This window comes from Phaenicophaeus curvirostris, chromosome 1, assembly GCF_032191515.1.
Source record: "Phaenicophaeus curvirostris isolate KB17595 chromosome 1, BPBGC_Pcur_1.0, whole genome shotgun sequence".
NCBI classification, from domain to species: domain Eukaryota; kingdom Metazoa; phylum Chordata; class Aves; order Cuculiformes; family Cuculidae; genus Phaenicophaeus; species Phaenicophaeus curvirostris.
Window position 1 is genome coordinate 74,793,957 of NC_091392.1, and position 17,517 is coordinate 74,811,473.

General features: G+C 40.6%; 1 protein-coding gene across 4 annotated transcripts in view; it reads left to right on the plus strand.

Moving 5' to 3' along the window:
• The window catches only part of LOC138724325 (patatin-like phospholipase domain-containing protein 2), a 520,777-nt gene that overhangs the window by 496,590 nt on the left and 6,670 nt on the right, over positions 1-17,517 (plus strand). For all 4 annotated transcript variants that reach the window (XM_069864301.1, XM_069864292.1, XM_069864309.1 and 1 more), the window contains exons 2-7: positions 485-703; positions 6,865-7,097; positions 10,668-10,733; positions 13,563-13,772; positions 14,831-14,891; positions 17,004-17,219. In XM_069864301.1, the coding sequence (XP_069720402.1) occupies positions 514-703; positions 6,865-7,097; positions 10,668-10,733; positions 13,563-13,772; positions 14,831-14,891; positions 17,004-17,219 (976 nt within the window). In that variant the 5' untranslated portion in view covers positions 485-513. The remainder of the gene's footprint in view (positions 1-484; positions 704-6,864; positions 7,098-10,667; positions 10,734-13,562; positions 13,773-14,830; positions 14,892-17,003; positions 17,220-17,517) is intronic.

Consider the following 17,517-nt stretch of genomic DNA (forward strand, 5'->3'; position numbering starts at 1 on the left):
GCGGCGAGTGCTAAACCCGCACCTCCCGCTGCCTGCGTGGCCCCTTCATTTTTTTTTTTTTCTGTCCAAAGACGAGTTTTATGTCTGAAGATGCCCCGTTACCGCCCCCCGGCTGCCGGAGCCTCGCCCAGCCCGCCCCGGGCCCGTTTCGCGGCGTGTGGCCGCGCGGGGGAGAACGCGAGGTGGGGGGACAGGGAGAAGCCCCCCTGCCCCGTAGGACGGGGAAGGCGGGAGGGAGGAGCGGGGCCCCGGGAGGCGGGGGCGCCCCAGGCACGGGCACGCGGGGCGCGGGTCACGCAGCGCCGCGCGCTGGCGGGGGAGGGGGAGGCGGGGCCTTATTTGCATCCCGCGCCGCGGTTGGCGGGCGCGCCCGGGCCCGTCGCGACGGGGGCGCGCCATTGGCCGCTGGGCCGGCCGGGGGGCGCGGGGCGCGGCCGCGGGCGTCCCAGTCGCTCGGCAGCGGCCGCCGCTGCCGCGCTTGCAGGCGGGTTCTCCGCGTTCTCCGCCGCGACGATGATGCTGGACCGCGAGCGCGGCTGGAGCGTCTCGTTCGCCGGCTGCGGCTTCCTGGGCGTCTACCACATCGGCGCCGCCACCTGCCTGCAGGAGCGCGCCCCGCACATCATCCGCGACGCCCGGCACATCTACGGCGCCTCCGCCGGGGCGCTGGCCGGCGCCGTCCTCGTGACGGGCGGCTCCCTGGGTCAGCGGCTCCGCGCGGCGCGGGATGCGGGGCGGGATGCGGCGCCGGGGGCAGCGGGGCGGAGCGGGGCTTCCCTTCTCCGCGGGGATGGCGCTTTTCTTTCCTCCCTCTTTCTCATTTTCTGTTCCCAAAGAGGAACGCGACTCCTTAAATCCGAGGGGGTTGTATGGCCCTGTAAGTGCCGGGCTGCCTTTTCTTTTAGGGAAGAGGGGCTGGAAAGCTGCCTGGCAGAGAAGGACCTGGGGCTGTTGGTCGGCAGCCGGCTGAACATGAGCCAGCAGTGTGCCCAGGTGGCCAAGAAGGCCAGTGGCATCTTGGCTTGTATCAGAAACGTCGTGACCAAGGAGGTTATTCTCCCTCTGTACTAGGCATGGGTTCGGCTGCACCTCAAAAACTGTGTTCAGCTTTGGGCCCTTCACTGCAAGGACATTGAGGCACTGGAGCGTGTCCAGGGAAGGGGAACAGAGCTGTTGAAGGGGCTGGAGAATGAGTCTTGAGGAGCAGCTGAGAGAGCTGGGGTTGTTTAGCCTGAAGAAGAGGAGAGCTTCTCACTGTCTACAACGGCCTGAGAGAAGGTTGTAGAGTGGTGGGTGCTGGTCTCTTTGCCCTGGTGACAGGCAACAGGATGAGAGAAAATGCCTCAGGCTGTGTCATGTGAGGCTCAGATTAGACATTAGAAAAAAATTCTTTACCGAAAGGGTTATCAGGCACTGGAATGGGCCGAGGGAGGCGGTTGAGTCTCCATCGCTGGAGATATTTAAAAGACAAGTAGATGAAGCAGTAAGAGACATGATTTAGTAGTGGACAGGTATAGTTGGACTCAACGATCTCAAAGGTGTTTTGCAATCCGGTGATTCTATGACTCTTCTGTTTCCTTGCATTCCTTCCTATGCGCATTTTACCTCCAGGTACACACAACTGTGTTTTTCCTTGAGGGTGATGAAAGAGGCAGGTGGTAAAGGTAGTGTGTCTTCATCTTGGATGGGCATTTGGCCACCTCCCCAGGCTCCAGAAATGGTCTTGACAATGCCTCATCTGGTTTCAACACCTGTGCGGTCAAATGTGCTCCACCTGCGTGGTCAGTGTTCACTACCCCAGGACATAGATGTGTGTCCATCCAAGTTGCTCTTATGCCTTTTGGCCTCGGAGATGCAACTACCAGCTTGGTAACAACTGCTTTATGCAAAGTAGACGAATTAAACCTGTTGGGAAAGTGGGAGGTAGCTGAATCCTACGACCCTTGGAAGAGAGCAGACTAGCCCTGTCATCAGTTTCAAACAGAATATTTACACTTTGTTGGGAAGCAATCATTCTTTTCTGTAGCTACCTTTGCACATGAAGTTTCAGTTAGCTTTAACTTGCTTCCTCTGAAGCTTCTTTCTTGGGTAAGGCGAAGAGTTAAGGTCAGGGCTTAGGTTAGCTTTAACATACTTTTCTTCTAATCTGTGCACGGTGTATTGCATAGGTCGCTTGGGTATATGATTAGAAACGGTGGACTGATTAAAATCACTGATTTTAATTGTGATTTAAGTAATAGTTTTAATCTTGTATTTTTACCCGATAAAAGATGTTAGTTTGCATCTACGTGCAGTCTTTCTTGTGAAATCTGTGATTATTTTCTGGCAGTAGAAGTGTGCCTTACTTCTATCTATTCAGCGTTTGTGAGAACCCAAAAATACATTTATCTAGTGAACTGGTTTTGTTAACGGTACCCTTAACGGGTTTAGATGGACGTGGTTTTGTAAGTTCATGTTTCATCTTGTGTATAGATGGGGGAGGAGAGCAATGGGTGCTTATTTGGAATTAGGAAAGGGTTTGGGTTTTGCTTTTAAATTTCTGAAGGAACAATTCATTGATTAAAACAAACAGTTCTCTACATGCAAGAGTAATGCTGTAAAATGCTTGTCCCTGCTGCTTAGCCACTGATCTCCATCACATGTGCTTAATTTCTTCAAAGCTTCAGCAATAAACTCGTGCTACTTAAACTTTTAATTTAATTTTGCTGTAGTGTCCTCACATAACATGCTGGAGTTACTATGAGCCTAATATCAGCTTTTAAAACAAATAGTATTCATCCACAACAACTGCTTATTTTTAGAACATATCTGATTTTAAGTCTTAAGTAATTGTAAATTATTTAAGAAGGAAGCTGCTTTAAATATTTGAAGTGCTTTTAAGCACAAAAAATGTATAGTGTTTACCTGGCAGTTTGTGTTATTAACAGCTTTTAAGATTTTTAACATTTTAATAATTGAGACTTGCAGACTTCATATTATTGCCTTGTCCTTCCCTTCTGACATGCCAGCAGAGATTTTTGCTTTTCTTTAACAAAGAGTATAGCTAGTATGCGTGCAATCACTGCCCAAGGTGTTGCATTTGATAGGCAAGTGTGTTTCTTCTGGAAACTTCCTTTTTTGAAACGTGCAACTTGGGAATTTTGGAGGATGATTCAAAACCAGCCACATTCTAAAATCTGTGAATTATTGTAAATTCATCAAGGTGAGAAGGTATTCCCAGAGTAATTCTGTATCGTTTTAGCTTTTAATTTTTTGTGAGCTTGTGTGAAAGCAGAGGATTATAAAATAAGCTCTAAAGAAACACTATGTGGTATAATAGTTTGATGTATTTCATTAGTTTGTACGGTATGCCTCTCTTACATTACACTTTATTATGCAGTATTTGTTACTTTTGTAGTTGTTCTTCTAAGTCCCAAGTGTTTCACATGTGCATTTCACTGTGGGAGCACAGATGGGTAGTGGAAGGATGAGAAGCAGCAAACGCAAACTGGAACATGGCAAGTTCTGATTAGGTGTAAGGAAAAGAGTTACAGTAAAGGTGGTAAAATATTGGAACAGGTTCCCAGAGGGGCTGTGGTATCTCCATCCTCGGAGGTGTTCAAGACTTGACTGGACTCATCCCTAAATGAGTACACTTGGTGCACATAAGACTGTGACTGTGTATGTACATATATATGTATCAGTGACCTGGATGAAGGCATTGAATGTACCTTTAGCAAGTTTGTGGATGACACTAAGCTTAGTGGAAGTGTTGATTTGCTGGAGGGTAGGGAGGCTCTCCAAAGGGATCTCAACAGGCTGGACCACTGGGCTGAGACCAATGGCAAAGGGTTTTCTTTGTGCTTCATGTCATCTGTTAGGAAGACAACCTGAGAGTCTGTAGAATTTTAGGTTTGAATAAACGTAAACATTAGCCATAGAATGGGAAAAAATAGTGTACTTTTCCAGGCTGAGGAGGAAGTTTCCTGCATTGAATTTGGAGAAGGTAGAGGTGACTGTTCCTTTGAGGATGAAGTGCGTTCCAGACTATTCCAAACTGGATCTGTTAAGGTGCACTTCTCTTGCTCTATCCTCCCCTTGGGTGTCTTGGAGAACAGGTGTTTTGATGGTAATGTGGTCATCCATTCTAGTGGGGCACTAAAGCAAACAAGTTTGGTGCAGGCTATAAATATGTCAAGTTTTACTCTGGGAAACAAATTTAATAGTTATTTAACCATTAAAAATAGAAATATAGGAAATATAACTAGGAATATGGAAATATAGAAACAGTTCACATTCACTAGGAACATTTAATTTCTTTAGCTCTCTTATCTTTCAAAAAATGGAATGGATGTACTACGGTATGTTTGAAATTGCAGTCTGACTTGAGCTTTAGCCCACCTTCCTTTCTGGGAAGATCCTGTTATGGAATACGCCAGGTAACTGTATTTTAGTCCTATTGAAGAAGGAACGGAGAAGGAAAACAAGTTGGAATACTTTTAAGTCTGTTGAATTAATAGTGAACAGCTTTTTCTATTTTCAGAATTTTAATATGACATACTGTTGTGTGTAGAAACAACATTGGTTTTTTTTTTGCTTAGGAGCCCATCTCATATTTAAAATAGGTTACAATAAATGTAATCTGTAAACTTAGTTTTTTTCCTTTTCCTTTCCCAATAGACTATCCCAAAGCTAGAAATTCTTATATGTGGAAGAGATGATTAAACTGTGAAATCAAATGAATTTTGACAGGTAGTTATTTTCTGAAAGGAAGTTGAAATGAGAGAAGTTCAAATCTCAACTGTTAGAGGTCATCAGTGTTGCAGCCCTTTAATTGAGTACATAAAGCGAGCTGATACTTGCCTCACGTTTTTTTACGTGAGAGGTAAATAATCATAACACAAGGTTAGCAGAGGACACTGGTTTATTTTTTTTTTTTCCTGCCGAAACAGGCCTACTGTGCAAATGGGTGAAGGTGTTACCATGCTTCAGTCTTAAATAATAGGTTGACCTTCAATTTGAGAAGATGGTAGCTGGAAGAATAGGGTCAAGACCTGGCAGAGAACTGAGAGCATGTGTTTTTGTTGCTGATGTTCCATGCACTCAATGCTCTTGGTGTCTTTTTTTAGAACAAGCAATTTACTTCCTTGCTGCATCAGTGTTTAAATATGTAGCTATTTTGTAAAGGGAGTTAATGCATACACCAAAACTGCTGTTGCTGAACAGAATTCCAGCAGTTCACTGTCTCAGACTCCTGCAGCTTACCTGATTTTTCTCTTTAGAATGTTTAGAAGATTGAACATTGCTAAATTAGTGTATTAAAAAAGGGGAGATAGTAATCTGGATAGGAAAAGAACTGCTAAAACTGTCTACATAACTGCGTTTGGAAATTACATCTTAACCTGCCAGAATGTGGCTTGTGCCATTTTTTTAATTGCACGTAAAATGTGTTTTACTAATGTAAGCATATATATGGCCATGAACTGTAAACTGTGTCTAAATTGTTTGCTGTCTTCTGTGGTGGAAGGTGTGGACAGGTGACTGGTATCAGTGGATTCGTGGCCTAAGACTTCACTCTGTAAGGGCAGAACATAGAAATTGTAGTTGTAAAAATGGAATGTCTGATACCTCAGGTTTGGTTTCTCTTTTAGAGCTAACTCGTTTGAACCTAAACTCTTGGTTTACTATGTTAAAGATGAGAGTGGTTTGTGTGTTGCTACCTGAAGGGGGAAAAATAACCTTGTAGAAAGATAGTATTTTTGGAAATTAATCTGAACTCAAAGGCTTAAGCAGAGTTGTTTCCACTGCAGTGCTCACATTTAACTTGGCAAGTTGAATCCTGTCTATTCTAGAAAGAGTCCATGGAAGTTAAAATATGCTAGTTCTGGAAGTATTTTTAGATGACCTTGTAGTGTATCACCCGGATTAATAACCTGCTACTTTGACTTTCCTCCCCACGCCCTTTCCCCTACCAAGCTGACAAGCTTATCAGGCAGTTTCCTCAAAGTGTGCTCTGAAGAAGCACAACAGTAAAAACTCAAACAAAACATTACAGGTGGATGAGTTGCTGTTCTTGCTATGACTAGATGTGTGGGTTTTAGAATGTTTTTAGTGTTTTGGGGGAACAATCATGTCTTCTGTAGTGGTTTGATCAAATGCTGATTTAATTGGAGAAAAAAATTATTATGTGACAGCTACATATTGGTAAAAATGCACTGATTTAGGTGTGGACCTGTGCTAGAGGTGTTATAGGTCTCCACATTGCTTACCCATTGCTTTAAAAATTTCCCTCCCGATATTCCTTACCATAAGTTCACATTTAATGTGTTTCCTTTATTGTGTTTTAATGAAAATGAGTGGGGCCCTGAAACCTTAAATTTGGTTGAAGTACAACAGGTGTTAGTAGCTGCATCTTCAGCAGATATACTGTGAACCTGAAATCTGTGCATCATACACTGTAGGTTTTTATGGATCTTGCGTATGGAATATGTTGTGTATGTGCTTACAGAAATCTTTTCTTTTCTTTCCCTCTTTTTTTTTTTTTCTTCAAGAATGTGTTGCTGGAATTAGTAATTCCTAACAGAAGAACCTAATATGGCTGTCTTACACCCACAATCTACATATAAATAACATATAAGTAACTTAAGTGACTGGGTCTTCAGCAGGAGGTCTATTTGAAAGTCTAAAGTTCCTATTTTTCCTCAGAAAACTCCTAAACTCTGTTAAACACTACTGGACAGTTATTTTATCTGTTAAAAAAAAAAGCTGAATTTTCATGCTAGCAACAAAAGTTGGAGCTCTAGCCATGCTTTATTGTTAGAACTCTGTTTTGGGATTAATTTTGATGTATCTTCTGTTCTTAAATGAAATGCATTTTATTTTCAGCTCAGGCTTGCGCAGATGTTCTGGCATTAGCCAAGGAAGCAAGAAAGCGAAACCTGGGTCCTCTTCATCCTTCCTTTAATGTGATAAAGATAATAAGAGATGGACTGATGAGAAATCTTCCAGAAAATGCTCACCAGTTGTCATCAGGCAGACTGTGTATTTCACTAACCAGAGTATCAGATGGTAAAAATGCATTGATATCTACCTTTAACTCTAAAGAAGAAGTTGTCCAGGTATGTTTATTTTTGGTGGCTTTTGAAATTTCACTACTCTTATCTCCATTTAACGTCATCCATGAGATTTCCATTTTAAACATTTTATGACGTTGTGATTTTGACAGTATTTTAAAGATTAATTCAAGCTGCATTATGTTAAAATTCACTTACAAATTTCTCTAGTCAATGTATCTGAACTTTTTCAGTGAGTAGGTGCAAGGGGTCAGTCTTAAGAAGGGTAAATGCCTTTAAAGTGCAGTATATCTAATGAAACCATACCCTTTATGAATAAGAATTTAAGATCATTTCTATAAAAGCAGTGATCAAGAAGTGGTCAAAAATAGCTTGTTAAAATTCTTAATATCAATTATGAAGCTATTCTAATATGATCCCAAGACGCTGATGTTTATGTCCCCAGTTACACACTTTGATTACTCGGAAAATGTGTAACTCAAGTGAGTGATGATACACTTTTCCTTGCTAATTAGCGTTTCTAGAAATGGTCTTTTAGTGATTCTTATAGGTTTTTTAGATGGAATGTGGATATATTCTAAAAAAAGAAATGTGGAATACCATTGTATTTTTAAAGCTACGCTTGATAATACCTTTCCCCACCCTTTCTTTTTATCAAACTGTACGTGGAATTGTAAAATCATTTGGGTTGGGAGGGACCTTAAAGATCATCTAGTGCCAATTAGAAGAATGTGTGTGTGCGCACAATAGCAGACATAGGAGTTTCTTCTGACCTGAAAGGAAGACTCAAATGGAATCTGAATTCTGAATTGACTTCTGAATCCCTGAAATATCACAGGAAAAGAAAAAGAAAAAAATCACATCTCTTGAGCTGCTGCGATATCATTGTTTATACGCTGGAGCACTTACTGACATCTTGGTTGGAGACATAACTTCAAGGGCACAGGTTCATCTAGACACGTTTCAGGAGAACTAGTTCTGGACATGGGCAAATTAAGCCGCCACTGCTTCAGGTGGTGAAACTACTGCAGCTTTGCTGCTGTTCTACCAATACTAAGGCTCTGAGAAGCAAATTGCTTCTGTCACTGACAGGGAGGGAGGTTTGAGCGTATATCTTCAGACACTACTCCAAGGACAGAGGAAGGGCTCTTTTTCAGAAGCAGCATTCCCCTCTCTCATGGTTCAATTCTGCCTAATGCTGCTGAATTCTTTGAGCTAGCTTCGGATTTCAAAGCTCTTTTGCTTCCACCTGAAGACTTTCTGTATGTCTGTGCCTCTGTCTGCCACATTGATCTTCCCTCTCTCTTTATTTTCCCAACCAATTATACGGATCTGAATTTGCTCCAGTTTTAGGTTTGGTTCAGTGGGAGCCAGAGCATTTTGTAGTAAGATGCCCCTACAGAGATCACAAGATACTGCAATTGGAAAGGCATGATGTGTTAAAATAAGCCTCAGGATATACACAATAGACTTTTGCTTTATTCACTCTGTATTTTGAGGTACCAAGGGTTATTACATTTAGTTATTTCAAGCCAAAAGACATTGTTTTAAATGCAACAAGCAGCCTGTAACTCTTTTCATGTGATTGAGTAGAAATATACACATTACAAACTAACTGGAGTAAAGATATTTGTTAAGACCTTTTCACAGAAAAAGCACTGGTAGCTCATTAGAAAGCATGTGAGTCAGTATAAAAGCCAGAAGACTACTGATAAGCAATAAATACAATAGGATTAGAATTATCTTCTTCTACCAGACAGTTGAGACTGAGCATCAAGAAACCTCACGTACCCTGGTGTGATTTAGAAGGCCTCTTAGTAATGGTGGTCTGTCCCTTGTACTTCTTGACTTCGTCAGTTATTAAGGAATTGGGAGTGTGGTAGGGCTTGCACATCTGAGCTGCAAAGATGAGGGAAAAAATCCATGACTCGCAACGGGGATAACTTGTCCATGCCTGTCCCTAAGGGAGCTGCTGCTTTCCATAACGTTCCCTTAAGTTGGAAGGTTTGTTCATTTGAGGAGTCGGCATGTGACATTTTTCTTTCCCCATCTTCTCTGCATATATATTCCTTTACATCTTTACATATGCCTACACACACTCTGCATGTAAAAATGATAATGCCTGTGTACTGATCTTTATGATTTAAAAAGCTCCCTCCTTAAATACCACCAAAAAATTTATGCCTCAAGAGATGCTTCCACAGCTAAGTTCTTAGGCTCTCTAATGTGTCACATTTAGCCCCTAGTGGAATACACAATCCTTGTCCAAACACATTTTTGTGCCTAAATGTTAGTTATTCCATCACAGTGATAGAGTAACTTCTTGCTTTCCCCATCCTGTACCAGTGGGTACAAACAAGAATATTGTACCAGACTTTGCAGACCATTCCCATCACTGCACAAACAATCAAAACATTCCTTCATTATTCAGATCTGAGGAAATGCAGTAATGGAGGATGAAATGATCATAAATGCAGAATACTACAAGACGACTAAGCCCCTTGGAGTCGCTCCATTTTCATACAGATTAACTCAGTGGAAAAACAGTGATCCTTCAGACTGAGTTCAGTAGATCCCAGGTATACTCAGGAAAACACCATAATGGATGGCAAAAGGAAGAAGAAAACAAAAATACAAAACATGTCTTAATAATATTCCATGATGGATGGGGCGCCTGGGAGGTGCCCTTGGGTGCAGGTTTCCCTTAAGGGCAATAAGGGTTCTTAGAGGACTGAAGGTGCCCCAGGACTATGGGGGTGCCGGAGGCCTGGGGGTTCCCCCGGCGTGTGTGGGGCTGGAGTAGGGACATGGCTCTGCCTGACAGCACGACTCAGTTTGGGACAGCCCGGCGCAGCCACGGTGGCAGCAACACAGGCTTTGCTCTGGAGAGACCCCCGCAGCACCCCCAAGAGGCGTGAGCCAGTCTTGTGCCCCTGTGCCCCCCAAAACCCCAGCACTTTATCCGTGGGGAGACTGAGGCATGGAGCCCTGCCCTGCTTTCGCCCACTCCCCAGCCCCGGGGGTCTCTGCTTTCCAGGGAGGCTGCAGCAACCGGGAGGGGGCTCGAAGGGGAGCCCTGCGAACACTGGGGGCCAGAGTGGGGACCCGCTGCTGGAGCATCACTGCAGGGGTGGATGCACCACAGGGTGTGCGCCCATGTCACCTGCTGCGAGTGACCCTGGACAGTGATAGGAATGGTTGGACTCGATGATCCGGTGGGTCTTTTCCAACCTGGTGATTCTATGATTCTATAACCTTTCATTCCATATATTGATTACAGTTATGCACTATCAGATTCCTAAAACTAATACAATTCATGCCTTCGTGACTTTGCCATACAGTGTCAAAGGACAAGGAGATACCTGTCACTTGGCCTCTCCTGCCCTTTATTTGACATTTGGAAAATCCAGAAAAGAAAGAAAGAAAAACCCCTCCTCAGTAATCCCTTACCTATCTCTTTTCCCCCCATAAACTACCTCTTTTTCCCCACTTGCTGGGGATTTTCTTGGTAGCTTGCACAGTTGTTTTTGCCAACATCTAAAGAAATACAGATAAATTATTATTTCGATAATGGAACAGATAGCATTTAATTTATATGGTCTCCTTCTCCCACAGGCTTTAATCTGTAGTTCTTTCGTCCCTATTTATTGTGGCCTAATTCCACCATCATTTCGGGGTGTGGTAAGTCTTCATATCTTAAAATTAATTTTAGCTATTCTGAAAACATTGAGACAATGTATATGTGTTTTCACTTAACCTACTGTAAAATAAATCCCTTCGTCATAGCTTCTAGAACTGTAGCCGTGTTGCATCTTGTCAAAGAAAAAGGGTAACACTAAATACATGGAAGATCTGTTAGGTATATTTCTTCTCCACCCTGTGAAGTGCACACAGACGCGCATGCACTTGCTTGCACTCTCTTGGTTGTGATCTCTCTCTTGAATTTCTTGCTTGCTGATGCAGTCATTAAAAGAGGGTGTTCTGAGCTAGCAAGTATTTAAGTTAATGACAAATATGTATTGAAGAAAGTGATGCTTGTTCACCTGCACAAATGTATAGGAAGAGTCACTTGTTTAAAAAAACCCAACAATCTAGCATCATAGTTTATTGTGTATGTTTATGTTCTTGATGTGGGTAGATCTGCCTTAAAATTGGATTAAAGTTTCATGTTCAGGTGGACATAAATAAAGCTTTTTAATATCTTTTGTCATTTGTATTCAGTGTAAGAAAGGTTGCTTTTTAAAGGTAAAGTGTCAGCGTATTAGTCTGTTCTATTATTTCCCAAGAACTGTTGGTTACAAAACCTCTTAATACTTTGTGGCTGTGCTGGGTTTTCTGAAATTCCCCATTAAAGGAGCAACAACTGCAGAAAAGTTAGTACAGATCTGGAAGCAGACGTGCAATTATAATCAAGGCAGTGGCATTCATGGCTTTTTGTATAGTGTTGTATTAACTTGTATTTGCTTTCCTTCCAACTTTGGTGCTTCTTACACAGGGAGATGGGGAGGATATTGAAAGAAAATTGAAAACATCTTTAACAGGAGTTGGTTATAGAGTGTTGTAAAGGCCATCTGGAAGTGCTAAAAGGTCAAGGATAGACATGAAATGTGATGAAATTTAAGCAAAATTGATTAGATCTATGTGGGGATTTTTCTTTATCTGTACTTCTAAACCTTGTATGTCTCCTTAAACTCTTCCAGATTAAAGGTGTTATGAAAACAGGACCTTGGACTGAATCCAAGGTTTAGGTGGATCCAGGCTAATCTGGCTGCTCAGTTCCTGTCACCAGACAACAATGTTATTTTAAAAGGCTTAGTTCAGAGTACAAAAACATACAAATAATGCTTTGTTTGCTTTTATTTTGAGGGAAAAGGAAGGAAGGAATCTTAGCACCCTTCTTATCTTCGGAATTGTTTTGGTACTATCTTAAAGCTTAGGAGGTTTTTTATGTAACTTGATAAGAGTAACACAGTTGCATATGCTTGGCAGAAGTCCTGTGGGGTTGAAGCACAGTAGAATGTCAAATATGTAAAATTTGTATCATCTTGCTGTTTACTGGCTGGTCATTCATGCATGTATACTTTAAAACAAAGACTGAAGGATAACTTTCAAATAGGTATATTTAACTGCCACTTGTGAAGCTTTTGAATGTAGTGGGTTTTGTTTGTTGGGTTTTTTTTACCCCTTTCAAACCCAGTAATTGGTTTGGATTAAAAAATTATTAGGGGGAACAGACAGACAGAAACTCTAAATAATTAAAACCATTTACCTCTGTTGAACAGTGATTCAGGTTTGTACTTCCACCTTTTCATAATTTTATGAGAAGACTGCATGTTATGGCTCCTCCTTTGCCAAACCTGTTGTATTGTACTTGGTACTTCAACAAAGGACTTGTGATTGCACGTGTACTTCAGTTATTGCATTATACACCTACAGGCATTTTGTCAGCAACTGTGTGCTGCTGGCTCTAAACAGTGTCCAAAGAAGCTGAGAGGTAGGAACAGGCTGCTTTAGAAGAGTATGTTAAATAAATTGCTTTGGGCTGTCTGCTCCCTAATTCCTGATATGTTTCTCAGAATGGTCAGGGAGTGAGTAGCATATTAATCAACCTCCTCTGCTATGTTTGCATTTCAGAAGGACCTATGGGTTATATCTCTTGCCTAGTTAGGAAGAAGGAAAATGCAGCTGCTAAACCAGCAAAGCTGATGGTCTTATGCAACTGTCAAAACAAACTAGCAACAATTGGCCCCACTGGAAATGTGGTTGTTGTGAGAGAGTAGGAGAGTTGTCCTTATCCTTTGCAGCTGCTGCGCTATAGATTAGTTACCCTGATACAGGATTCTAGATTTTGGATCTTAAAGTGTTTGAGATGGTGATGCACTAAAACTACAGAAACAGGCAAAAGGAGACAAAAACATAATCTGGAACAGCTTTTAAACTTCCACTCGAAGCAAAATAGATATCCATGACTGTTGGCAAGGTTCCTGAAGCATTGTCTCTGTTTCTTTACATCCAAATATTTATTGTGTTCTTATATCAAATTCTAATTACTAAGAGTAATTTTAAGTAACTCTTATTCTAACTGAATGATTTAGTGTCATAGAACTTGAGCTTTGAAGTATATAGCTATTCTTTTAATCATGTTCTTTTGAAAAAATTAACCTGGTAGCTCTTTAGTTGATGCTCTCATTTGAGGAAGAGGAGGCAGTGGCACTACTTTTTCTCTGCACTTTGTGTAGGATTGTGATCTTTAAAATGGACTTGCTCTTTCTTAAACATACAGAAAAATCCCAAATCAAGTACTTTTAGGCTACCTATGGAACTATAGGTAGCCATGGGGTTTTTTTAATTGGCATTAAAGAAAAAAAGCATGCTCCTCAAAATGGAAGCATAGGTAGAGGCAGCTCCGTTACAGTCTTAGATACTACTTAAGTCTTGGATGGGAAATCTGCTGTTTAGGAATTTTCAGTGTCTAGATTTCAGATTTTTTGTTTCTGTTCATTTTTGTAGCGCTATGTGGATGGAGGAATCAGTGACAATTTACCTCACTATGAATCTAGAAATACCATCACGGTTTCACCTTTTGCTGGGGAGTGTGATATCTGTCCAAAGGGGAATTCTGCCAACTTCCATGAAATGAATGTGACCAACACCAGTATTCAGCTCAGTTTGGGAAACCTTTATCGTTTAACCCAAGCGCTCTTTCCGCCGGAACCTGAGGTAACTCACTGCCTTCACTGCCTACTAAAACATCTTTCCATATAAAAGCCTTGCAGAAAGCTACAGTAATCTTAGCATTTCATCTAGTTATATAAACTTTTCTGGTGTTGTTTCTCTTCTTGTTTCTGTTTGTTTCAGTTTGTCTTCGTTCTCCTTATTTTTAGGCACTCTCAGACTAAAAATGGATGTCTTGCTATTGGCTTTCAGTATTCATTTGGGAATTAGCACAGTATTCTATCATAAAATCAACAATGATAAAGTAATAACTGTCAGTTTATAGTCTTTTCACGTTTACCTGCTAACTAGGTGCTTCAGAAATTTGCAGAAGCTCTAAAGTTTCATGCTTTTGTAAAGTTCTCAATTAATAAGGTAAGTGCTCTTGAATTGCAGTTGTGGAAGCTGAAAAAATGAAAAGAGACTTTGCTAGTTGGCTTGAGATACATTACAGAGAAGTAAGGTTCTTGACAGCTACAGATGTAATTTTTTAATTGAGGGCTTTTTGACCACTTGAAGAAGAATGTGAAATTCTACTTATGTAAGCTTTAATTTTTTTTTTTTTTTGTCTAGGACTACTGTGTAGGTGAGCTGGTGTTGCATCTGGTGAAAGATGTTTTCATATGGAAGACTTAAGTCTGACTTTGAGCATGAGGATTGCACAGCTGACTTTTCATAGTTTTGAGAATGGGAAAGCACTGGGAGGGAAGAAGGGACATGGCATACTCCAAGCCACCCTATTACATTTTTGCTTGCATCTGCTGAAAGGCTAGTCAAAGAAACAAAGAGGGAGACATTCTTGCAAACTCTTAGAATGCTATCCTTTCAGGTGAATAATTTAGCGCATGTGTAATAGCTGAAAGATAAGTTCATGAATGCGTGATCATGTATGCATCATCACAGTAGGAATATTGATCTGGATCTGTTGAAGTATAGCAACTGCTAATGTGATTTTTTTCTTGCAAGAATGGAAGGTGGATGGAAGTAGCTTTTCATTCTGCAAACTTTTAATCTTGAAGTTGAATTTCTTTTAATTTGTTTGATTCATTTCCCTGTGCTTGCAGGTACTAGGAGAGATCTGCGAGCAAGGATATTCAGATGCTCTTAAATTCTTGAAAGAGAATGGTATGTTGCGCTTGTGGATGTTTATTGATGATGTGGTCTTAACCCAGGTTTAAAAAAAATGGTCTGGGTCTTTGAGGTTTTTGAAGGGATCCCGAGAAGTTTAGTTCTTGTTCTGGATTTCACTTGATATTTATATCAAGTAGTTGTAGTCACTATTCACCTGAGTTAAAAGGTGCTGCCACACAGGAATTGAACTTTTGGATTTCTGTCAAATTTGTGTGAAGTTAATATTAAGGTATTAAGTGAAATTACCAAATAATTCCATTTCTAGGGAAATCATATTGTTAGTTTCTTGTGCTCATTGTAGGAATAGGCTATTGTTATCCACTCCTGTGAAACCTGTGTCATCTTATCACCTCCTCTCTGCTATCATCCAAGTGAATTTCTAGGTAAAGCCTTGTAGTCCAGAATTGGGAGCTGGCTAACAACCATATAAACCCAGTAACAGGCAAATCCTTAGTCTGTACCATGAAAGACTTCAGAAGAAGACAACTTGTAATGTAGCAGTTGTTGGAACCCAGATAAGCTTAAGAAGAAGAACTGAAAGTTGCTCAGCTCTACTCCTAGACTTCTTGTAACATTTTACATTAATAAATGTAATTGCTGTGCACACTTTGAGACAAACAAGTTAAAAACAGTCACTTGATATTAGCATGGTTAACCACGTGTTAAGTATGCCTAGTCCTCGTAGTCTTTGGATGCAGAAGCCAGTTGGTACAGGATCGGATTAGAAGAATGGAAAGTGAAATGTAATGGTTGCTCTATCACAGGTAGTACCAGGTGCAGTATTGTAATGCAATCACAGATTGATTAGCTCACTGCTTATACTTTTTTATAAAAAAATATTAAATATTCACATTTTCTTGGAACAATTTTCTTCACTGTTAAAGAATGTCACAGTTCTGCTTAAAACATTTTCTAGTAATAATAGTAAATATTTAATGAGAGAGTCCTGCCTTATTCCTTTTACCAGGTGATTAAAAGCTCAAGCTGTACAAAAAACCTGTAATTTGTGGTTTCCTTTGCTAAGACAGGTCCTGTTGCTTCTTTTGCTGTACAGTGTCCACAAGTTCCCTGTGTGCCTGTTTACGTCTGACACCAGTAACTGATATTCCTTGCAGCTCTTCCTTGGTGTCTTTACCCCACATCCTCTGTGTATTGCACTACTGTCCTTTTTTTTCACACTACTGATTCTGTAATCATCTTTGGGTTTTGTCTGTCACAGGTTTGTCTTCCTTCAAGCTTAATCAGTGATAATTATAACCTTCCCAGACTTGTTCATTATGCATCTCCTTTTTTTGTTATTTCAACTGTAGGAGTTAATGTTTTTCCACCCATGTGTAACACTTAAGATAACCTTTTGCTAAAATTCACTGTATATTCATTTGACATTTGTTGTTTTAGGAGTAAATGTAAATAGGATACAGATTCTTTATATGTAGGTATGGATCCTAGTCAACTTGGTAGTCTTTATATTATAAACTTTATAATGATTTTCTGGATACTCAGTATAAATACCCTTCTTGTATTTTTCACTTTGTGCTCTTCATCTGGTGCTTGTTTCTAAGGTCATTATCAGTGCTATTTCTTAATCTGCCCCAGTTTTACAAGGCAACCAATGTTGATTTAGATCTATACTTGGATATCTTAAAACAATATTGTAGCTTATTCATTCTCCTTCTCCACCCTGTTGTAGCAATGCCTCCAAGTACTCATGAGATACCTGCTGGGTCAAATTCCCAAAATGTCTGATGTGATTTAGGTGTTTTCATTCAAATAAATATTAAGTCTGTTTTCCTCCTCTCCTTTTAAGTAATTTTGCCTTCTTGCTGGAAAATAACTTTGGTAAATGGCTTTGTTTCCAGTGCAGTTTCAGTTTGTTGTTCACCTTTTTCTTTTCTTTGGAACCTGTCTTAAAGACCTAACCTGCAAAAGAGTATTCTGTCGCTGTGATTAAACATTTGTGTGATTGTAAGAGAAGGTGTATTTGACACTGAATAGATAGTGTTCCCTCAGGGCAGGCCTTTGTACAGATACACAGGCTACAAGTACTGTACAGGTACTCTGAAGACCTGTGGATCAAACCTAAATGGAAGCTCTTGACTCTTGCAGGTATTCTGAAGGACTCAATTTATATCCACTTGTCCTTCACAAAAGGAAATCCTTGTGAAGCTGCAGAAAACATTGACCATATGAAGAGAAAAGTATTGACAGAAAATAACAAAGTAGAAACTTTGAAAATCGAAGTACTTAATGACCAGCTGAAGGAAGATCCCTGGCCTTTGGAGAAGAGCATATTTGAGAGTCTGCCTCCTAGACTTCGTAGAGGTACATTCTTCAAACTGTTTCCTGGCAGATGAAATGGCAAAAGGCAAACTTTGATTTCTTTTTCTACTCTGCTCACTTTTGTAATTTGCATAAGATACTTTCTATTTATGCTTGTGATGCTAGAGACTAGCTCAACCAGAAGAAGTTCCTTGACTACATATTAAATGTGAACAGGTACCTTTTGATTTAGCAAAAGCAATAAGATTGAAGCAAGAGGAAGGAGCTACATTCAACACTGCAAGGGTCATCAATTGAATTCTTGTTTGGTTTTGTATAAACTTTATATGTGCACAGTATT